Source organism: Sorex araneus, chromosome 5, assembly GCF_027595985.1.
Source record: "Sorex araneus isolate mSorAra2 chromosome 5, mSorAra2.pri, whole genome shotgun sequence".
In the NCBI taxonomy this organism is placed as follows: Eukaryota; Metazoa; Chordata; class Mammalia; order Eulipotyphla; family Soricidae; genus Sorex; species Sorex araneus.
In genome coordinates this window covers 108,519,651-108,544,029 of record NC_073306.1, presented here as the reverse complement: position 1 = coordinate 108,544,029, position 24,379 = coordinate 108,519,651, and the positions used below count along the sequence as shown (strand labels likewise).

Here is a 24,379-nt window from a genome sequence, read left to right as displayed (position 1 = left end):
TAAATGGATTAGCAAATGGATTTGGAAATAACCCATTTATCATTTGAAGTTTATCCATATTAACCTGTACATAGCTTTTGACTCCTTTGAGACTTAATCTGCATTGGATGTATCTTTCAGAAATTTAGCTATACCCACTGCTGGTCTTGTGACCATTTAATTTCTCATTGGATGCTTACAAAAGTGTACTGCAGGATAAAAAGAAAAGATGCATTCAAACCAGTTCTATCATTTGGCAATTCTCATATGAATCTTAGGTTGGTGAAGAACACATCTTTTAAAAAAAATGGTTTGGTTATTTGGTTGGTTCCTGGACCACACCCAGGATGCTCAGTGGCTATCCCTGGATCTGTGCTCAGGAGTGACCCTGGAGATACTTGGGGGACCTTACTTAGGTATGCCCCAAGTTCCTTACTTCCTGTAATATTCCCCTGGTCTAAGACAATTTGGTTTTAATGATGTGTTTTCTTCCCCCCTTCCCCACTGACCTCCATTTCCATGACTCACAAGTCACAGAAACCTTGCCACTTCTTTGGCGAGAAGAGTATTTATGGGATCAGTGCAGCATTTTGAGTCAAAGGGTAGCTGAATTGCACCAATTGCCATCATTTCCCTGGTCCATTTTTTGTTTCTGAAATTCCTCTCTGGGTTTCATGAATACCACATGGTTAATGAACACAGTATGAAAGCGTTCATTTAGTTCTATGGAGCCACAGTTTCTGTGTGTTCATTTCTACTACATTTCTGGCACTCCCGGGCACTGTGCTCACTGAAGTCAGCCCTACAGCTTGATGCCATCTGCAGCCTTTTGGGCCTTTCCAGGTAAGTTCTGAAAGAATTCTTGGGCCCAAGTGATAGTACAGTGGGTAGGGCTTTTCCTTGTATAAAGCTGACCTGGGTTGATCCCTGGCATCCCATATTCTTCTGGGAATACCACCAGGAGTGATTCCTGACTACAGAATCAGGATAAATCCCTGAGCATGTGTGACCCAAAAAGAAAAAAAAGTTCTGAAAGAATTCTCAACAACTTGGCTGCTCATTGGAATAAACTCAGAGGCTTTAAAAAATGATACCTGTGGGCTGGAGCGATAGCATAGTGGGTAGGGCATTTGCCTTGCACACAGCCAACCCGGATTCGATTCCCAGCATCCCTGAACACATGCATTGCCAGGTGTGACTCAAAAAGCGGAAAAAGAAAGAAAGAAAGAAAGATGCCTGTGTCACAGTTCCAGCACTGTTTTTCTTTTTTTCTTTTCTTTTCTTCTTCTTTTTTTTCCTTTTCGGGTCACACTTGGCAATACACAGGTGTTATTCCTGGCTCATGCACTCAGGAATTACTCCTGGCAGTCTGGCAGCGCTGGGGGGCCAGGAACCATATAGGATGCTGGGAATCGAACCCGGGTTGGTTGCATGCAAGGCAAATGCCCTACATGCTGTGCTATCGCTCCAGCGCCCCCCCCCCATCACTGATTTTCATGATAAACCGGGACTTACACTTTTTGTTTAGGGGCTATACCTTGCTGTGCACAGGGGACACTCCTGGTTCAGTGCTCAGAGGATCATGAAGTGCCAGAGATCAAACTTGGGCAATGAACCCAGGCCTTCTGTATGCAAAGCAAGAGCCCAAGCCACTGAGCTATCTCTTTGGCTTAAGAATTGGTATTTTGAAATGTCCTCCAGTAGATCCTAATTTGTAGTCACTGTGGAAATGAGCCATTTGTGGACTCATTTCACTTGATACAAAAACATATGACTTACGTAGAACTTTAAATTTAATTCAGGTAACAAATATTTATTGAGAAACCTTACTTTAATACAATCAATCCAACAATTCAAATTTCAGGAAAAAAAATTGTGGGGGGGTGGGGTGGGGAAGTTTGCTTTATTTTATGCTACAGCGCCATCTAGTGTCCAAATAGAATACTTATCCTAGTCTGTTGAAAGCTAAACAAGAAGTTAAAAAATACTCAGAAAGCCAAGACATGTAGACAAGACCATTCTTTCATAGGAGAACTAAGGTTTACAGAAATAGTTTCATGGGAAAACTAAGGTGTACATAAATATATATGATGGGGTTTCCAACGTTGGAGAATAATTTTTGTAGTTATAAAGTGCTTTTTTAGTTACAAAGATTTCATTAGAGAAGTCAATACAGAAACAAAACATTTTGCAATACTTTTTTTTTGTCTTGTTTTGGGGCCACACCCAAAACCAGTACTCAGGACCTGCTCTCAGCTCAGTGTTCTTGGGTTGCTCTTGGAGGGCCCTGAGTGACTATACAGTGCCAGTATAAAGACTGAGGACCGTACTCATGCAAGGCAAATATTTTACTACATGCATTCTGAATGGCATTCATTGCAGATTTCTAATTTTTTAAAAAGTATTTCCCCTGAATACATGAAAAAAGGAAACTAAATATAATAATTATGTCAAATAATTTACTGAAATCCGTCCTTTTTTTGTGGAGGAGCATGTGGATATTCAGTTGGCGGTTGCTTCTGGTGGTGTTGGGGGACCATGTGGTCCCAGATGGTGCTGAATCAAACCCTGGTCTCCTCCATGCAAAGCCCGCACTTCACCATCGAGCTCTCTCTAGTACTGCAATTCTGATTTCTTGGATGTAACCCAAGATATTTTGTTTTACTCAGAAATAAAATTGAAAATAACTAGAATGATTTTAGCTATAAAATGCAAGAGGAAGATTATTAGAAACTTCTAGTTTTTATAAAGACTAGACTTTCTTTTGTCTCAAAAAGTGGCCGTCTACATGGCTTATATCATGTCTCACCCATGAGATTGTAAGCACCCTGAGGACAGGGACTGTGTCTTTTTCCTATCTCTGTGTTTCCTAAATCCTCTAGCATAACATTCTGGACACAAATGATTTTTTGAGTACATGAGTTTAGTTTGGCTTTGTTGTTGGGGCCAGGGCTGGTGGTGCTAGAGAGGATGCCAGGTCGGGGATCCAACCCAGGAGCTTGCACCTGCCAGGTCTGTGCTCTGCCACTTCTCTGGCCATAAATGAATTCATTTTTAGACTGAGCATCCTGCCTTGAAATAAAGAGAGTTCCAGGACTTCCTTTATAGTTACTGTTGTTTGGCTCAGAGAACATTCGAGCCAAGGCCTCAGGAAGTGGTACCAGGTGCCTCCGGTCTACTTCACCTGTGAGTCTGGAGGAACCGTCACTGTAAGAGCCATTCTTAGGGAAAATTTGGGGTGGTGCATGAACTGTAGATTTCTCTCCATTCATTCACCCAGCAAATAGAAAATATTGAATATCTACTTTCTGTGAAGCAACATTTTCCTAGGTATTGTAGACATCACATAAATTTACGTCTAAAAATTCTTTGGAGAGGCAGGCGGCTTGGAATTGGTGGATGAGAATCATTGTATCACTGTCATCCCGTTGCTCATCGATTTGCTCAAGTGGGCAACAGTAACATCTCCATGGTGAGACTTGTTTTTGGCATATCGAATATGCCACGGGTAGCTTGCCAGGCTCTGCCGTGCGGGCGGGATACTCTCGGTAGCTTGCAGGGCTCTCCGACAGGGGGTGGATGAGAATACAGATATATATTTCCCCTTTCTTATTTTTCTTTTTGGGTCACACCCAGCGATGCACAGGGGTTATTCCTGGCTCTGCACTCAGAAATTACTCCTGGCAGTGCTTGGGGGACCATGTGGGATGTTGGGAATTGAACCCGGGTCATGGGACCATATGGGATGCTGGGAATTGAACCCGGGTTGGCCACATGCAGGGCAAATGCCCTACCCACTGTGCTATCGCTCCAGCCCCTTCCCCCTTTCTTTACACTGCCCCATTAGTATCTTTCCTACCTTTTTAAACACCTAATTTGATTATTGATTACACTTTTAAGAAGCTAATAGCTCTTAAAGTCCTCTTCTTCCTCAACCTTTGGGGCAAGTGGAAAACTATGCCCTCCCATCACGTCTTCTTCTTGTTTGCATCTCTTCCTTCCTCACTGCCTTATACTATTCTAGACTTTTGGGTAGCAGGGGAAGAGCGGAAAGGTACATATTTTAGGGGCAGATAAAGAGGACTTTTGCATATTATGCAAGTGGCAGTTAACACCCAAAGAAAAGTTCTTTCTAGGTTTATTAACAACCCTTCAGTTTTAGAATTTTGGGGTAAAAAAGAAAGAAATCTCGGCATCATATCCAAAAGGAAAGGGTGCAGACAAGCTGGAACTGCCCTTTTTGGCTACAGAATAAGTGTACTGTGCAATATTGAGTGTTTCAGTGAAAAAAATATTGTTTTTTAAATCTTAAACATAGTTGGCACCGTATAAGGTGGCTCCGTCCACGTTGGATAAGCAAATTGCAAGTGCTGACTTTCCTTCATAATATGAGTTGTATGGTATGATCTCCTAAGGCTAAGTAGAAGCTGGTTTAACAAACCCACCAATGCATCAGTGAATCCAGGAAAGGTGATGGATCTCCCACAAACCCCCTTTGCATTGTTTGGTGAGTTCATGAGACCTGAGGTTACTACGGATGCCTCCTGGCCCAAGCTTATGGCCCCTAATTACTCCTGGCAGGGCCTAGCCATTACTAACACAGCAGGGTGCTGGGGAACATGCTAGCTTTCCCCAAAGTAGGGAGGGCAACTGCGCGACATCTTTGGTTCATCTGTATTGTTTTCTCACATTTTTGCTGGAATCTTTAAAAAAAAAAAAACACAAAACTCTACATCTCTACGTCTTTCTGGCAGCCAAGACTGCAAGAGTCCCCAGCTTACATATTTAAAGCACTCTTTTCTACTGGTCCAGCAGCATGGGAACTTACTCAAATCCAGTTGCTTGGAAACCACCTTGTCTGAATGTCCTTTCCCTTGCCACCACTCACCCCCTTCCATCGAAGGCACCCAGACATTCTTAAAGTTCATCACTCTCCACTACACTCCGAGAAGAACATGAATACACTATTGTGCTTTCCATGGAGGAAAAAGCCGAGAAAATGTCAAGTCCTTTCGTGATGAGAGATCCGTAACGACTGCTACTGGGCCGGATGGACATGGGCGGTGGGATCTGCTGATGCCACTGAGCTGGAAAATGAAGCAAATAAGGCGTTATTGTCAGGGAAACAGTCTAGCAAGGGATCCACGAGTGTAACCTGGCTCCGTTCCTGTCCTTGCTGTGGATCCTGGTCAGGGCAGTGTAATCTATTCGGGTCTGAGATGCTTTATTTGCATGAGAGAACAATAAAACCGCCCCTCCCTGTCAGGAGTAGAAGCACTGGGCTGATGATTACTTGCGTTTTGTTAGTTTCTTTGTTTAGGAGCCACACCTGGTTGTGCTCAGGGCTTACTCCTGGCTCTGCACTCAGGAATCACTCCTGGTGGTGCTTGGGGCACCATATAGGTTGCTGTGTGCAGGGCAAGCACCTCACCCTCTGTACTATCTCTCCAGCCCCCTGAACTGATGATCTCTTGAGCCCCCAATTCTGAAACTTAATATTTGAATCCAAAAAGATCAGAGGGTTTTTTTGTTTTGTTTTGTTTTAAAGAATGTTATTTTGATAGGACTACTCTATCATTCACCCAATGGTAGAATTGGGCACTAAATCTTTGTGGAATGAATTAACCAATGAACAGGGCTGGTGAAATTCTGTTTGTCGGAAACAGGCAGTGGGAAGGGGGTTCCAGTGGGTGGCTAGTGGCAGCATGGAAACTATAAAGATACTGAATGCTCCATTATACAGCACACAAACAGTCTGAAGCAACTGTAGTTCCCAGGCCAGAAGCTCTTTCTTTTTTTTCCCCCCAAACACCTGGCAATGCTCGTGGGTTACTCCTGGATCTTCTCTCAGGAATTTCTCCTGGTGGTTCTAGGGGGACCATAACCCAGGTCTGCTATGTGCAAGGTAAATGCCCTACGCACCGTACTATTGCTCTGGCCCCAAGTCCTCTTTGGAAGGTGATGCTCATTGTAAAATACGAAAGTATTTTATCCTAGGTGACTAGGATAAAATGTCTTTTAAAATCTCCTAAGCACTGAAAAGCAATCAAATCAATTCATTTATGGACACATACCACACATAAAAAATTCTCTTTGGGGGCGGGAGACAAACCCGGGAGGGCTCAGAACTTACTCTGGCTCTTGCTCAGGGATCACTCCTGGGGGCACCGTATGAGGTGCTAGGGATTGAACCTGTTTGGCGGCATGCAAAGAAAACACCCTAGCTGCTGTACTATTGCTTTGGTCCCTAAAGAGAATGTTCTAAAACTGTTTATCACAGGCTGATGTTCAATGAGACCATGACAATACCGTAGATATCCAGCCTCGCGGTGCAGGACACGATGCCGGCTTCGTTCTTGGCTGACAGCGTATACCAGCCTGCGTCTGATTTCTTGGCTGGCTGAATGAAGAGGCAGACATAGCCTGTTGCATCCTGGTGCATACTGGAAAAAAGAAAGAAGAGAGGCATACTGTTTCTGGGGACAGAAAGGGCTTATTTAGAGAACCTCCTGAGCTCTGTGCTTGCTCTGATCTCTCTTCCTGACCCAAAGGAGAAGGAAGGTGGGCTCAGTTGAAAGTGAGAGTCAGAGGCCCCAAGGGCAGCTGAGACCTGTTCTTGCCTTCTCCTGTCCTCTCCTGAAGTTGGAATTCTCACCACTCGTACTTAAAATGGTCACACCCAAGGTCTATTGAAAGCTCCTGGCAATGCTCAGGGGTTACTCCTGGCTCTTCACTCAGGAATTACTCCTGGTAGTGCTTGGGAGACCCTATGGGATGCCAGGGATTGAACCCGGGTCAGCTGCAAGGAAAGCACTCTATCCACGGTACTATTGCTCTGGCCCTAGGAAGCTCTTGAAACACAAATGCAGATGAGCACCCAAAGACGGATGGACTGTTTGCCCTGACTGTTCTGTCCTAATGCAGTAAGGCAGACACATCAGTCAGCACAATACAGTTGGGGTGCAAATCAACATGCTTCCTTCTGTTTTCTCTATAATACTTTGCAAATTTGGATACATATGCAACCATGGATAATTAGAATTTTAGGCTGGGTTTGATTTGGTACATTCATTTAGACTTAAACATTAATTCAAGAATATTCTGGCATAACTTACATTGTACCCATACACTTCTTGGATGCCAATAATCCTGTCAAACTTATCAGCTACAATTTGTCCCGGACAAATTCAGTTTACTGTGAATCATTTTTGGCCAGACATTTTTGTATACAAACTAATTTTGCTTACTTGCTCTCTTATGGCATACAGCTAAAATAGTTGGGCCAGGAATAGCTCAACAAGCCAAGTTCATGCTTTGCACATAGGAGCCCTGAGTTGCAACTCTGGCAGTGCACAGTCCTCCAAGCATGCTCAGGAGCAGTGCCTGAGCACTGAGTTCAGGAGTAGTTGTCCCTGACTACCTCTGGTTATGCCACTCCTCCATAAAGAACAGGGGCCAGAGCGGTAGTACAGTAGATAAAGTGTTTGCTTTGTATATGGCCAGTGTGGATTTGATCCCCAGCACCCCAAACAGTCCCCTGATCCCTGCCAGGGGGAATCCCTGAGCTCCACTGGGTCTGTGGCCAGAAGGAAAAACAAACCCTCTAAACCCCCAAACAAAAGCAAAGAATAGTGAGGGGAAGTCAAACAAGGCGCCACTTTAAGGATTGGATTCTGCTCCAGGAATGTAGCTTCACGGTAAGCACTTGCCTTGCACTTGTCAGGCTCTGGGATTGATCCCCAGGACTCAAATCATAAAAAAGAAACTAGAGCTTAAAGTTACTTAAAAAGCAACCAAATGAGTGAGAAATAGAGAAAGTATCACTGCTTTAGTGATTTGTTTTGTCTGATTTTAGGTCTTTCCTGTGAAAGTAGATTTTTTATGTTAATGTGTCTAAAAATATGCAGAATCTTTATAAATATCATATATTTTTAACTTGAAATTTTAGCAGTCTTTTTTCCCCCAGCTTTTTTTGGGGTCATATTCAGCGATACTCAGGGGTTTCTATTGGCTATGCACTCAGGAATTACTCCTGGCAGTGCTTGGGGGACTACATAGGATGCTGGGGATTGAACCTGGGATGGTTACATGGAGGGCAAATGCCCTACCCACTGTGTTCCGGTCCCTTGGGTTCTTTTTGGATGGCTTTTCTGGGAGAGCATGTTTGGCGGTGCTCAGGGGATACTTCTAGCTCTGAAGTCATTGCCCAAACTGCTCAGGGAAACATGTGGTCCTGGGGATTGAACCTAGGACCTCACACATGTGAAGCAAATGTGCTCCCACTGAGCCACGTCTGCAGGTCCCAAAATTCAGGTTTTAATGTGTGCCTCACATATGTGTGGTCCTGGGTTTGATCCCTAAAGTCCACAGGGATAAAAACATGAAGGTTTTAAAACTGGGATATAGGCTCAGAAAGATAGTACAGGAAGTAAGAAGTGTGCCTTGTATGTAGTCAGCTTCAGTTGGATCCTGGGATCACAAATGATCCCTTAAGGACTGTCAGGGGTTATTCCTGAGCACAGAGCCAGGAATAGCCCCTGAGCGTAGTTGGATGAGGCCCCCCAACACTCCCAACCCCCAAACTCCTCCCAAACAAAAAGCTAAATAACTGCAGGCTATTTATAGACTGGACTACCCTAAGGAACAAAAAGGAATAAACCTTGACCCCCAAATCCCAATACCATGGAGGAAACTCACTTGCCACATTATGCTAAGGGAGAGAAGGCAGATTCAGAGGTTCCAAATTTAATTTGGGTGACGCAATAATCTGCTGAGCCCGGGTGGGTGTACCTGATTCTCTCTCTGGTGAACGGGATGGTCTCATTGTCCTTCTTCCAGAAGAACACGGGCGGCGGCATGCCGATCACGCGGCATTCCAGCCTCACGGGGTGGCCTTCGGGAACGCCGCAGTTCTGCAGCTTCTCCAGGATCACCGGCGCTTTCTTCACTTCTCTGGCTGTGGGGAGAGAACGGCCGTTCTAGTTGATTTCTCCTTGGTTCTTGCCTTTAACTCAGAGCAGGCACCGGGCGTACCTCCTCTTCAGGTACTTCTTAGGCTCCCAACTCAAAACCACTGGCTCAACAGAAGCTCCCCAAACTACTCCTAGACTTCAGCAATTACAAAGGAAACAAAGAAAGTGCCTCTGTATCCTTTTTTAAAAATTATGGGTTTAGGGGCTGGAGAGACAGGATAGCGCCAGGCACTGGCACTTTGCATATGCCAACCGGTTTGATCCCAGGTACTTCCTCTGGTCCTCTGAGCACTGCCAAGAATGATTGTGAGCACAGAACCAAGTGTGAGTGCTGAACTCAGCTTGGTGTGGCCCCTCAACAAAACAAAACAGAAAGACAAGACTCTTTTTTAAAAAAGGAGTCTCACTGACAATGCTAGGAAGGAGAGGGGAATTCAGGCTAGGCTGTCCAGGCCTGAGAGTTTGGTTCAGGTTCTCTGGCCAGGAGTTGGGAGGGCGACACCTGCTGGTACTCCAGGGCTACTGCGGTGGTAGGGATTGAACCCCAGAGACAGCTCCGCCGGCCCGTCTGCTTATCCCTGAGACAGCCCTGAAGGACTGGGTGGCACAGGTGGGATGCAAATGGGGTGGGATAAAGAACTTTCTGTCTGGGGGTCTGAGTGATAGTACAGTGAGTACAGTGGGTAGGGCGTTTGTCTTGCAATAGCTGACCCGGGTTCGATCCCCTGCATTCCATACGGCCTTCCAAGCACCGCCATCACTGGGTGTGACCCAAAAACCCAAAAAAAAAAAAGAAAAAAGGAACTTTTTGCTTTCACTTTTTGTTTTTTTGGGTCACACCTGGAGGTGTTTAGGGCTCTTCCTGGCCATATTGAATGGAGAGGGCACTCCAGTCAGTGCTCAGGAGAACATACAGTGCCAGGAACTGAATCCAGGCTCCCGGCAATCAGAGCACTGACTTAGCTCCACAGGCTTAAGCATGTTCTTTATTGTTCAGCAATAAAATTTGAGAAACAATATATTTTCTGCTATAAAGAGCCCCCAATACACCATCGGGCTACACTAGCACGCGACAGGGTTAAATGGAGATGTAACTGGCGCCCGCTGGAGCAAATAGATGAACAATGAGATGATAGTGATACAGTGTATTTCCATCCATTTTCTTTCTTCCTGTGTGTACAAAGTAAAGAAAATTCTATTAAAAGAGTGAACTTGGGCTTCTGTGGAGAAGTAAAAGGAATTATGTGGTTTGACCTTTTATTGTTTGTTTTTTGGCCACACTTGATGGTACTCAGGGAGCACTCCTGGCAGAGCTTGGGGAATGATATGGGATGCTGGATCAAACCTGGGTTGGCTATGTGCAAGGCAAGTGCCCTATCCACTGTACACTCTGGCCCCAGTAAGAGGAATTATGTGCCCCAAATTGGGAAGTGGAAGTACCTATCTTTTTTCTCTTTTTTTCTGGAATAGAAGAGAATAGAATTTTAATAGAAGAGATTAATTAATTCACCCTCAACTTTTTATTTGGAATTTTTGAATAGCTATAGAAAAGTCTAAAAGAAGTATGCTCTTTATACAAAAAAAAACCCATAAAGTGGGCTTAAAAGTTGTTTATTTTTTGTTTTCCACCTGGGACCAATTAAGGCAAAGACTTCAGAATCTCAGGGTTCTGAAATCAGTATTTTAGTGAAATAGGCATGTGGAGGATACAGTGAATCCTGCAGTCAAAAGTCTCCTTGCAGAACAAACTTTCCTAGTCTGTTGATAAAAACTTAAGAATAAGAAAAAGAGAAAGATATGCTGGGGAAATTGTCACTAGTCTAAAGAGAATTAGCCTGCTCAAGCAATCCCGATATCCTTCAAGGGCCACCCTCTTGCACAGTGGGAGAAAACCCAGTACTTGAATTTTTACATCCCGATGTTTAACTTGGCTGGGCTGTCCCAGAGGACTGGCACATTCTGAGTGCTAAAGATGTGACTTTACCTGTAGGTTCTACTCGTTTTGTTCACATTATCTTATAAGATAAAGGTTTGCACTTCCGTCACTGTTTTAGCATTGTTGAAGCACCTTCCACGACTCAGGTAGTGAGTCAGATAGCAGAGATGCACAGAGCAAGTCAGAATCTCTCACCTTAGAAACTCAGAGTCTCCTCATGGAGGCCAGGGAGTAAATAACTCCACAGAAGACTGTAAGTGTGCTAAAAGTCTCTCCTTTGTGGAGTGCTGTGGAAACAGAGGAGGATGTGTCCGGTGGGACTGCTGTGTCATGCGGGGCCATTTGAATTCAACCTTAGAGAATGAATATCAGTTTGCCAGGCCAAAAAGGGCCATTTGGGAAGAGATGTTAAGGCATAGAAGCTTGCCTGGGGCATAAAGGAAGAGCTTGTGTACTCTAGAATTGGTGAACTGCAGGGGAAGTGACCTCAATTTAGTGATAGTTAATTAATTGATGAATTGAATTGCTATTACAAGGATCTCCTTTTATTGCATGTATAATACACATAAGGCACCATGCTATGGTTTTTTATTTTTTATGTTTTTGCCTTTTGGGTCATACCCAGCGATGCACAGGGGTTACTCCTGGCTCTACACTCAGGAATTACTCCTGGAGGTGCTGGGGGACCATATGGGATGCTGGGAATCGAACCCAGGTTGGCCGCGTGCAAGGCAAACGCCCTACCCACTGTGCTATCACTCCAGCCCTGACCATGCTATGTTTTTAAGTTGCCAGTATTTGGTTTTAAGCAATAAAGGAAACAGGGTCCTTACTCTACTCAAGTGTAGGAGAAACCGCGGGTGGACGTTGGTGGGGTTACAGGAATGGGAACTCAGGTCAAAGTTCTGCATATTTGGACAATGGCTTTGGCGGGAATTAGTTTAGGGGTTCCAGTAGCAAAGCTTACCTACTACAGTGAGCTCCAGACTAAAGGAATTCTGCCCAGTTTTGTTGGTGGCAACACATGTGTAGGTCCCCGCATCGCGCTGAGTGAGTGGGTCAATGAGCAGAGAGTGGACTCCAGTTTCCCTGACCAGCATCTTGTGGGAGGCATCTGGAAGCACGGGGTGGCCATTGAGAAGCCAGGTCAAGTCCGGGGGTGGTAAGCCGCTCACCTGACAAACAACAGGACAGGTGAGGCAAATGACAGACTAATGACAGGCAGGTTCACTGGGGGCTGGGTTCTCCATCCTTATTTGGCACAAACAGAGAAAATACAGGATGTGGAGAAGCCTTTCTGCAGTGGGTCAGGGCAAGAGGGGACTGGATGGATGGTCTCATGAATTTAAATTGTTTAGTATATGGAACCGAAGAGATAGTACAGCAGGGGAGGATGCTCTCCTTGCATGTGGTCACCCCAGGGTTCATCTGTGGCACCAGGATTGATCTCATAGAGTCACGAGTAATCCCTGAGCATAACCAGGTATAGTTCAACATTTCCTCCTCTCTACCCTAACTCAGTCAAATGATCTGCTAGATTAGAGTAACTAAGAATTAAATATTAGATAGGTGAAATAGATCTGCAGCATTCACTTCAGAAATATTATGTTGCTTTTCGTACCTGAGAAGTAAGAGGTCACCAAACAAAAGGGAAAGCATGAAGAGTTTGAAAACACTGTTATATGATTTCCCTTTCTTTCTCTCTTTCTTTCTCTCTTTCTTTCTTTCTTTCTTTCTTTCTTTCTTTCTTTCTTTCTTTCTTTCTTTCTTTCTTTCTTTCTTTCTTTCTTTCTTTCTTTCTTTCTTTCTTTCTTTCTTTCTTTCTTTCCTTCCTTCTTTCTCTCTCTTTCTTTCCCTTTTTTTGGTGACCTCTTCTTAGGTATTGTAAGCAATCTTTGAGAGATTAGTCACCTTGAAATTACAAAGTTTTTTTCATGATTGAATTTCTGGCATACAGTATTTCAACACCAATCCCTTCATCAGTATCAACTTCCATCTACCAATTGTCCCCCTCCATTCCCTATTTGCTTCCCACCCTGCTTCTATGAGAGACACTTAAAAAAGGAAAAAAATATATATGTATGGCACTGTTGGGAAAGATGAGTAGAGAGGCTGCTAAAATCTCAGGGTTAGGACGAATGGAGACGTTACTGGTGCCTGCTCAAGCAGATCAATGAACAATGATGGGATGACAGTGATACAGTGATATATACATATATATATTTCTGCAATGTGATTTACAGTACTGTTGTTGATAGGGTTTTGTACAAAACTCTTAATCTCTTTCAGCATCACCTCTTCCTCCCAGTTGAACATTTCCCTCCACCATAGATATTGCCCCCTCCCCATTCAGACCCCCCAAAAACAAACAACCCAAAACCCTTCATCAAACAAACAGAGTAAGTCCAAACACACATAAAAAATATAACAGGTCTGGAAGCAGGATGGTTGCCAGAGTCTACCTTACAGTCCAGCCGACAGAGACGTCCCTCATGAGCTACCATGTCCCCAGGCGCCTGCAGGAAATGTGGTCTGAAAAAGCGTTCCTGAAGGGGTTCTTTGTCTCTTTCTTGCCCCCGAGATCTTCCTCTAAAACAACAAACATGCTCAGGCATTAAACATAGAAATGGTTTACAAAACTTCAGTGATAGGCATGAAGTCATGGCTATTAGAGCCTGGAGAACGTAGGCGTGGGGGCGAGGAGAAAAAGGGCGGATGCTGGACCAAAAACAATAGTAGACAGTAGCGTGCAGCTGCTGTAAAAAGCGTAGTAGTAAGTAAGCGCTCCATACTGTGGGCTTATCTTGCATATTCGTCATCAAATAAAAGGCTTTTCTGGCCGGACTGATTGTGTAGACTAACCGAGGACAAATTCTTGGCACCCCATAGGATCCCCTGAGCCCCACCAGGAGTGATCTCTAAACACAGATCCAGGAGTAAGACCTGAGCACCACCAGGTATGGTCCAAAAACCAAAAACCAAAGCAACCCAAAACAAAAAGAAAAAACAATAAATACTAACTCTATTGAAAACATGTTACCGAAACTGGAATAATTTTTAGAACTAAAATTTTTAGAACTAAAAATAAATTGGGTGCTATAAGACTATGGCTTTTCAAACTTAATGTTATTATGACTCATTAACATGGGGATTCTATTAACATATAAACTTGGGGGCTGGGAGAGAATTATGGCAGGTAATTGTACTTGGGGTTCGATTCCCAGTACCACATGATCCCCCGAGACCCCAGCACTGTGGAGGTGGCCCAGGTATCTCTGGCACTACAGGGCTGAGCAGCGGCACATCCTCAGGCCCTTGTACTAAACCGACAGTCAACTGGGACCCTGGACCTCCTGAGCACTGCTTGGGAGCATCTCCCCAAAAGATAAAATATATATTCTGGGATCAGAGACATAATACAGGAGGTAAGGTGCCTATCTTGAATATGACTAACTCCAATTCAATCCCTGGCACCTCAGATGGTCCCCTGAGCAGTGGCCAAGATCACTCCTGAGCTCAGAGCCAGGAATAGCCCCTGAGAACGGCTGTGTGTGGTTCAAAGTCCCCCTCCCCTATAATAAAATATAGATTCTGATTCAGACAGTTTACTTGGGGCCTGGCGTTGTGTCCTGGAACAAGCTCTCGAGTGATGCTAATGACACAGAGCATGGCTGTGCTTTCAGCAATATTATTATGCCTGACACTCTGGCGGGGGGGGCGGGGGGGCTTGGGAGCAGGTTGGGAAGGAGATTCTTATCATCATTACCTGTGAGACTGACCGTCAGCTGTGAGTCGACTGCGAATGGGCAAACTTTGTACCATTAAGTGACCAGAGCAGCTGATTCTCCCCTGAGAAAGAGAAAATAAAGATTAAAATAAGGAGAATGTCACATTCTTTTTCAATTTACAGAAGTTTCTGGATAAGAACATTATGAGCCTTTTGATTATTATGAGGTTGTTTCCTTTTTTTTTTCAGGGAGAGGGAACTATATTTAAAAATATGTGTAAAAGGACTCAACTTATTTTGAGTATTTCGGGGGAAGGGAATTTTAAGAATACCATGACTTTGTTTGCTTCTTTCTTTTTTTCTTTATGTATGTGGACACATCAGGCTGTGCTTGGGGACTTGATGACAGGATCCAAATCACACATGCAGGGCCAGTACTGCACCACTGAGTTACATCCATGGCCCATGGCTTTAATTTTGAGATACAAATTAACATAACACAGCATGAAAAATCCGAATTCTTGCCTCTGAACATTATCTGCTGCCACATAACAAAAATTAAGGTATATAGTTGATATTTTTTCAGTAGAGTTTCTCTTCAAAACTAACATTTTAATAGAATAGTATAAAATGAGAATAGAAACAACAGGTCTGTTCTCCCTATTCTAATGGTAGCTGAAAGTCTTTATTATGTTATGTTTTAGGGGACTATTAATTATTGATCTCATTCAGAAAAAGATTGGCGCTTTCTGTTTCTGTGGGTTTTTGGCCAGGGCGGGTGCGGGGGCAACACCCAGCAATGCTGGGAGCCAAGTGGTGCTGGGGATGGAACCCAGATAACTCAAAGGATCAGCATGCACACTAGTTTTCAATTTTACCCCATGGGTTCTTAAATTTACCCCTTCCACCAAATGACATTATAAGTTTTGTGGCTATTCATAAACCATTACAAAGAATCTGTTCTAAACACTGAAACTAACAAACCATTCTTTGACAGAATGATTTCTGAATTTCTCTTTGTTTGTTTGGGCTACACCCAGCATTGCTCATGGGTTAGTCCTGGCTCTGCACTCAGGGATTACTCCTGGCCAACTGCATGCAAGGTAAATGCCCTACCTACTGTACTATTACTCCAGCCCCCTATTTCTTTCTTTCTTTCTTTTTTTTTTTTTTAGAGAGAATGAAAAACACAAGATTTAGCTTAATAGTAGCACTGTAGCACTGTTGTCCCATTGTTCATCGTTTGCTCGAGCAGGCACCAGTAACACCTCCATTTCCAGACTTTTCGTTACTGTTTTTGACATTTCGAATACTCCACAGGTAGCTTGCCAGGCTCTGCCATGCAGGTGAGATACTCTCGGTAGCTTGCTGGGCCCTCAAAGAGGGGCGGAGGAGTCGAACCCAGGTCGGTGCGTGCAAGGTAAATGCCCTACCCGCTGTGCTATCGCTCCAGCCCTGCTCAGTAGTATAGGATATAAACGCAGAGAATAGATACTAAAGTGTTCTTTGACAAAGACTGAGGGAGTGAGGGACAGATCCATCTTCAGCTAGTTGATGTGTTAAGTTGTAATAATGTGCTCTAATTATACATAATCACAATGCAGTTCATTCATTTTCCTCATTAATTCTCAAGGCTTTGTTCACACTGACACCAACCACGCATCCTCTGGTGTGACACCATGAAGAATCCCGAGTTTCTACCTGGGGGTTGGCAGCCATGATGGTGTAGTTGCCGTCATCATCACCCGTGGTGGATTCAATATGTAGCAAACAAGTCCCATCTCCCTCACGCCTCATTTTGCAGTGCTCGTTTCTTTTTGAAATTTGTTTCCCATCTTTGAACCAGTAAACCTGGAATGAAAGATAACCAAGGAGAATGTACACAGTTCTGTACACATTTAGAGGATTGTGAAATAAGGAGCTGAGTGAGGCCAGGATGTGCTGTCAGCTCTGCTAGGGACCCATTTCCTGTAAAGCACTTAGCAAAAAACAGAAAGCATGTGAAGAATAGTTCAGTAGGGATAGAGAGCTAGTATAGGTGTTGAGGTCCTGCAAGTAGCAGACTGTGTGATTTGGCCCCAGGCCAGCCCAGTCCCCTGAATATCACTGAGTGCACCCTGGGAGGCTCCCAAGTACTGTCAGTGTGGCCTTGGTTGTCCCTGGCACCATAGTGACTGAGCAGCACCATGTCCTTTGGCCCTTGCATTGAACCAGGGCCTCGGTTGGCTGAGAGACCCCTGGGCCTCCTGAACGCCACTTGGAGACCGTCAAAACAAGAAGAAAACAAAAAGAAAAGTAGCATAATGTACTCTTTTAATTATACCAGACTTAGTAAAAATATGCCATTAAACATAGCTTTTGACTCTTTTTGAATGGCTAATAATTTCTTTAAAAATTTTTTTTAAGATCTAAAAAATTTTTAAGTTTAGGTATTATAATTTAGGAAGTTACAATAGTATTAAAATTTATGGTATTGAGATACACTTACTAGCCCCTCCTCTACCACCAAAGTGCCCATGGCACCCCATCACTGTATGCCCCAGATGAGTGACACTCTTCTGTATTTGTCCTCTGACATATTTTGCTTCAGATGATACTCCAGTTCCATCCATGTTGCAGCAGACGGCTTGATTTCATCTTGTTTTACAGACTACTTTTATAAATAAATAAAATTTTTATTTTCAAAGGGCTGGAGCGATAGCACAGCAGGTAGGGCGTTTGCCTTGCACGCAGCCAAACCGGGTTCGATTCCTCCGTCCCTCTCGAGAGCCCGGCAAGCTGTCAAGAGTATCCTGTCCACACGACAGAGCCCAGCAAGCTACCCGTAGCATATTTGATACGCCAAAAACAGTAACAAGTCTCACAATGGAGACGTTACTGGTGCCTGCTCGAGCAAATCAACGAACAATGGGACAACAGTACCACAGTACAGTACAACAGTATTTTCAAAGAGTTGTTCACAGTAATTGATTACATTCAATATTTCAAACCAGTCCCACCACCATCACATCTCCCACCACCTTTATTTCGAGTTTTCCCACCACCACCCAAGCCTGCCCCAAAGTCACTGTATCACTGTCGTCCCATTGTTCATCGATTTGCTTGAGCGGGCACCAGTAATGTCTCCATTGTAAGACTTATTGTTATTGTCTTTGATGCCCCAAAGGCAGATGCTAAAGTGCTAAATAATTTATTTTGTATTGCTTGTCGTGAATAATTGGCTACAAATTGTCCAAAAAGGTTTCCTTAGAGGAAAGCGAGTGAAAATTGTTGTATCTCATCTTGGAGCCATTAAGTCCTTGTACCATAGATTATTAACATGTTGTTAGAGTTTGAATCTTGTGTGCTTTCATACACACACACACACACATGTGTGTGTGGGTGGTGTGTATTTCATCAAGATTGATTGCTTACAGACTATTTTCTATCAAACTTCATAATTACTTTTTTATGGTTAGGGGGCACACACTACCCTTCACCAGTGTTCCCAGATGCCCTCCCCACCCCAACCCCCACTCCACCTCCACCTGTCAACTTGACAGGCACGTTACAAGGTTCCAGTGGATGCCGCTTAGATCTCATGTTTGCAGTTCTGTTGAATCTGTGTTTTGGGAATATGGCTGTACCTCTCACTCATCACTGGTGTAACTGAAGCCCTGATGCCTATTAACCTGTAGGGAGCCATTTTACCTTACTGATCTTATCCTGTCACTATTTGTTTAATCACTAGCTAACCCCATGCCACACCTAGCAAAGGTTGCCACTCCTAATCTTACTGATCTTATCCTATCAGCATTTGTTTATTACTAGCTAAATCCCGTGCCATACCCTGCATTTCTATTGGGGGTCCTGGCACCACCTCCTCCCAACAGGGAGGTATAAATACTGTAACTGCCATAGAATAAAGGCCTTTTCTCCCTCCTCCGGGCTCTGCGTCTGTTCTTTTGGCTGCGCCCTATGAAGCGTTCTCCCTGCTGAACAGAACGAGACCTCCACATCGACTTCCACATTAACCCATTACTTCCTGTTCTTTTCTTCCCTCCCTTGTTGGAGTTCTTCCTGGTATTTTGGACTTACTCCTGGCTCTGTGCTCAGAGATCACTCCACCTGACAGGCTCAGGAAACCATCTGGAATTCTGGGATTCAAATTCAGGTTGGCTGGATGCAACGCAAGTGTCTTATCTGCTACATACTGTACTATCTCTACAGCCCTGTACTTCATGATTACTTAAAAACTATTCTAAGAACCAGACCTGTTTTCAAAGGAGAAATGATGAAAACCAAGAGCCTGAATTTCCCCCCATTATCCTATCTGCAACTCAACTCTGCTGCAGTCAAAGGACTGTAATAACTTGCCTTGCTTGAAAGGATAATGTGGTTTATTATCCCAAGTGGAAAGAGGCCAGGACTCATCCGCTATATTTTTTATCTGACTAACACACACATACATATATACAATACATGCATATAAGGTAAAGTTCTGCATGTATGAAGGAGATCGGTCAAAGATGAGGGGTGGAAGGAAAAGTACAGGTGTAACCACCCTCTTCACATTTATTGGTTACCTAGCCATATATAATAATATCATGTTAATGTTAATGAAAGTAGAGTTGAGAGACCCATGTTGCAGTTATACCAAGTGTAAATTCTTCTCTCAGTTGACTACCAAGAAATCTGGTGACTCATGTTTCAGCAGCTAGTGATAGCAGTATGACTTTCCTAGCATTTACCAACCTAATAATAATAATGCAGATATGACTCACTGGGTTTAACAGCTATCTTCTGGATAGTGAATAGATGTAAAATAAAAGGAAAAAAATCAAGTTGGCAATTTTTATGGCTAGAAAATCAATAACCCAAATGAGTGAGTTCACAACTAAGAAATCTACTGTTTTGTTTTTCAGCTACCAGCTATCGAGCTCAGGGGCTACTCCTAACTTGTTGCTTGGGAGGTTGCTCCAGGCAGTGCTCAAGGGTTGCTCTTGGCTATGCTTGATGGACCATGTGTGTTGGGTGTGTTGGGTACTTTTTTTTTTTTTTGCTTTTTGGGTCACACCCAGTGACGCAAAGGGGTTACTCTTGGCTCATACATTCAGGAATTACTCTTGGCGGTGCTTGGGGAACCATATAGGATGCTGGGAATCGAACCTGGGTTGGCCGAGTGCAAGGCATATGCCCTACCCGCTGTGCTATTGGTTCAGTCCCATATGTGTTGGGTATTGAACTGAGGCTGCTGTGTGCAAAACATGTGCTCCAGTACTTTGGGATCTCTCTCCAGACCAAATCTATTAAATTAATCATTATTTGGGAGGGGGCACACCTGGCAGTACTTGGGGGCTTTTATTTATTTATATCTTTAAAAAAATTTATTTTTATCAAATAGCCATGATTTAAAAAGTTGCTGATACTTGTGTTTTAGGCATACAATAGTTCAACACCAATTCCTCCACTTGTGTCAGCTTTCCTCCATCAGTGTTCCCAGTCCTCTCTGATCTCAATCTCCACTCCTTCCCACCTGTCAACTTGACAGGCACATCACAAAGTGCCAGTGGATGCCTGTTGCATGAACATTCATGCGGTAGGAGGCACTGAGACAAGGAACTAGGAAGAAATGTATGTCATGGAGGGTCTTAGATCTCATGTTTTCAGTTCTGTTGAATCTGTGTTTTGGGGGTATGGCTGTACCCCTCACCCACATCACTGGTGTAACTGAATCCCTGATGCCTGTTAACCCATTACTTCCTGTCCTCTTCTCCCCTTCCCCCACCTTGTTGGAGTTCTTCCTGGCTCAGCTTCTGACCAACTAAGCTGCTGGGCTTGTTGGGGGTGCAGAGGGAACCCCTAGTCACCATCTTGAGAAGGGGAACTGTTGTCCAGGAAACTGGCATTCCTCAGAAATCAGCATGGCTTAATGGCCTTGCAACTGCCTGTGGCCGGACTTGAGTTTGGGGAGATCCAACACCTGTAGTGTCTATAGCGCTTGTTGTTCTACCTCTGTACTATGCTCCCTCCCATCTGGCTCATGTAAACCATAGATTTCACCTTCCTCTTTCTGTCTCATGAGCCGCATGTAATGCAGCCCTTTCTGCCCCCCATTATTCTCCTCAATAAACTTTGTTATATGATCCCGATTCTATGGGTGTGGGTGACTGTGCCTCAGTCATGTTGCACACAGGAACCTTTGAGCATTTGTTATCCTAGGTGCCGGAAAACATTCACATTCCCAGGGATCAGTAGTTGCAGGCTGGATACACCTCTTTGATTTCTTTCCTTTTCTGTCTCTTTTCTAAACACTGGGGTCAAGGATGACCTAAGCATACTTGAGGGTTATTTTTGATGGAATCATGCAGAACTGGGTATTGAACTGGGCCTCCCATATGCAAAGCATCTATTCAGCCCGTTGAGATATCTTTCTGGCTCTCTCTGATTTATTTTAAATTTTATAAAAATTCCAACTTACTGATAAGTCTTTTTTTGGTCAGGAGAGCTGTTTGATGATCCTATTTTTAATTATTGCTTTTAAGATCAGATTACATGGGCTTCACTATTTTTTATACTGGTTTTTATTCCTGCTGTAGATACTTCATTGAAATCTAATAAGACTTTCTTGGAGGTACTATCTTCAGTTTTGTGCTGCTGACTGGCCCACTGCCTGAGCATTTCCCCCTACCTTTGGAACAGGTATCCCAACAATTTTGCAGGTGAATGTGACCGGAGAGCCTTCTGTGACCCGGAAGTGCTTGAGTCTTTTGTCAAAGACCGGAGCAAGGCATCTGCCCGTGGGGATCTCATCGTGTTGGATTTCATCGTCTGACTCATCCACAGGGGTCCGTTCTAGGCGAAACTCTATTTCATTCATCAGCCTCTGTTCAAAGTTTGAAATTTTGTACTCCTGTCAAAATAGCAAATAATTGTCAATTTAATTTTCTACAGGTAAGGAAGAAGGCATCTATTAGTATAAGTTGAGGATGCCACTTTGAGTCAAATATTAGCTTCATATTATGGAATCACAATACATCAGGCATTTTCCAATCTTTCACTATAGGACACTTAGTGGAGATTTCAGTGTCTTTACTATAATCCCAAATTGCCTTAGTGAATCCTGATTCCTCACCTGAGCATGAAACCCTGGTAGAATCCTGGAGAGAATGGAACGAAGATAGATAGCATCTTCATAATTGTACTAGTGTCCATATCAATATGTAGAACTGCCTATACAGTATTTTGGCAAAAGTATTCTGACCTGCATTCTGATATATATGGGTACTACCAAAGTCTTATCTGCATACCTGAGGAAAACCTGTCTTGAATAAATCTTCCTTAGTCCCCATATGCATCTTCATTTTATCTCTGTTTCTCTCCCAGTGAAACTGTTTGAAATAATATTCTATCATTAAGGGATCATTACCCTGTCACCTATTCTCTTGCTAACCTATCCCAATAAAGTTTCACTGAAATGACTATTGTAAGGGTCTCCATATTTACTAAATCCACTTGTTACTTATTTCCTACCTTTCCTGACCTCTCATCAGCATTGTACACATATAGCTACTTCCTTCTTTTTGGAGCCTAATCTTGTGTTGGTGCCCATGAAACCACAGTGTTTTTTCCCCTTCTTTTTCTCTAGTTGCTCCTTCTCAATTTCCTTTGCTATCTCCTACTCCTAGGTATATGATGTCGTCTGTTATCACAGCTTTAGATATCTTCTGTATGCGGATGGCACTCACATTTGCATTGCCAAGGCTGGTCTCTTTCCAGAACCCTCATATTCAATGATCTTCTCTGTTATGAAGGTGCTAGAACCAACAGTCTGCTGTATACCATGGGTGTCTAATGGGCATCTTATACTTAATATAGTCCAGATGGCAAATATTTGATTCCTGGTTTCCAAGAGATGCTTCTACCTTGGTCTTAGCCATCTTAGTAAATGGTTGCACTGTTCACCTCCTCAGCTAAAACAGGTTTTTAAAATTTACAAACTGTAGCTTTACAAAATAAAAAATAATTCAAGGAATTAAAAATTGCATACTAGAGCTAGACATATGTCTATATCTCTATGTATTTATGTCTATCTATCTAGTTATCTCTAAGGTTAGTGTCTTGCATGCAACTGGCCCTAGTTTGATCCCAGGCACCACATGATCCTTCAAGCATCTCTTAGTACAGCCCTGGAAGCCCCCCAAGCATGTCTTGACTTTTGCTGCCTAGATTTGACCCCTGGCACCACATATGGCCTCCCTTAAACCCCACCTGTGGTGATCCATGAAAGCAGAGCCAGGAGTAAGCCCTGAGCACAGCTGGGTGTGATTCCAGACAAAAATGAAAAAGAAACTATGGTATAAATATGGAATGGAGTACTCTCTGGCTGTGAGAAAAAAAAATCATGCCATTTGCTGCGATATGGATGAATCTGGATAGTATCTGGCTGAGTGAGGTTAGTCAGAAAGAGAGGGTCAGACACAAAATGATCTATCTTATATGTGTGTATAAAGAAACATAAAAGGGGAATTACGTGTCCAAAGGCAATAGAAACTGAGAACTGGTCTTCAGTATGAATCTTACTACAGGGTGGAGAGTGGGGGGATGTTCTGATGTGTGTGTTTGTGTGTGTGTGTGTGAACACTGGGACAATGGTGGAGAGACACAAACATTGATGGAGGGTGTGGTGCTGGATGAAAGCCTATCATCAATAGCATTGTAAACCATGGTGCCTAAAATAAAACAAAAAGTGTAAAAATAGCTTAAGTTAAAAAATCTTAAGTATTACAGAGAATTTCAGTGATTCTAGGAGAGAAAATAAAAAACTAGAAAATTATTTCAGAAGATAATTCCTCTTAGAATATTTTTTCTTCTTCAGTGATAATCTTCTGAAGGCTGATATTGTGATAATTGGAGACAACTTATTTCTGGGACGCGTCAGCAGTAGTTTTTAAATCATCAAAGAGTGGGAAAGAGTGCACCTTTTATTGATAACCACAGTGCAATGACAGTCCAATCATATGTGGAATTGTCAAGGCTCTGGATTTCCAAAACATGGACCAACAGTTAACAACCTGCTCTGAGCTCCCAGCTGATTCTCTCTACTCTTGGCTGAGTCTGGGCTTTCGAGGCAACTAAATAAATCAGTAAGACCAGCTGGAAGAATGTACTTAAAGTATTTCCAAGCAACTCTGGGATATTATTCATTAAAGAAAGTCTTCTGTGCTAAAAAGAAGAAAAAGGAAAAAAGCATTATTTTTACTATCAGAGACAATCACCGAATGGTAACAGATAAAGGATTCTTAGGCAAACCTGGAGGTTAAAAAATGTTTAAAAATGTACAATGGCTTCTTGTATAATTCTTTCAATATTAGTTGATCTATCTCATTCTATATGATCTATCTAATACTTCCAACAGAGTACTTCCAATAAAAATGACAAGATTCCATATCCAACTGTCTGCCAAATTCTTAGGAAGACCCTCCAATGTGCTAAATGCTGTTTAAGTTAGGCACTGGGAACACGAGAGTCTAAAAAACATGAACTCTCGAGATGAACCAAGAGCCGCGGCACGAGAAGCAGAGCCTCCCGCCTACTGACTGTGATCCTGAGGTCTCCTAACCCATTTTGGCACCAGAGCAGATTCTTGGAGCCATGCATTTTGACTGCGAACTGAACTACAACCTCGTGCAGCCCGGGGAGGGATTTTTTTCCCTCTCCACCCCATTTTTCTGAGCGAAAATGGCGGCAGCGGCAGCAGCCACGCGGTGAGAGCCACCCTCTAAG

The 24,379-nt window shown here is 43.3% G+C and overlaps 1 protein-coding gene across 1 annotated transcript in view; it reads right to left on the bottom strand.

Annotated features, from left to right (window-relative positions):
* Positions 1-1,804: 1,804 nt before the first annotated feature.
* The window catches only part of MYPN (myopalladin), a 97,031-nt gene continuing 74,456 nt past the window's right edge, over positions 1,805-24,379 (bottom strand). The window contains exons 13-20 of the mRNA XM_055139154.1: positions 21,285-21,506; positions 16,316-16,465; positions 14,654-14,736; positions 13,350-13,476; positions 11,855-12,062; positions 8,770-8,935; positions 6,289-6,422; positions 1,805-5,066 (exon numbers count right to left, since the gene is read on the bottom strand). Of these exons, the coding sequence (XP_054995129.1) occupies positions 4,897-5,066; positions 6,289-6,422; positions 8,770-8,935; positions 11,855-12,062; positions 13,350-13,476; positions 14,654-14,736; positions 16,316-16,465; positions 21,285-21,506 (1,260 nt within the window). The 3' untranslated portion in view covers positions 1,805-4,896. The remainder of the gene's footprint in view (positions 5,067-6,288; positions 6,423-8,769; positions 8,936-11,854; positions 12,063-13,349; positions 13,477-14,653; positions 14,737-16,315; positions 16,466-21,284; positions 21,507-24,379) is intronic.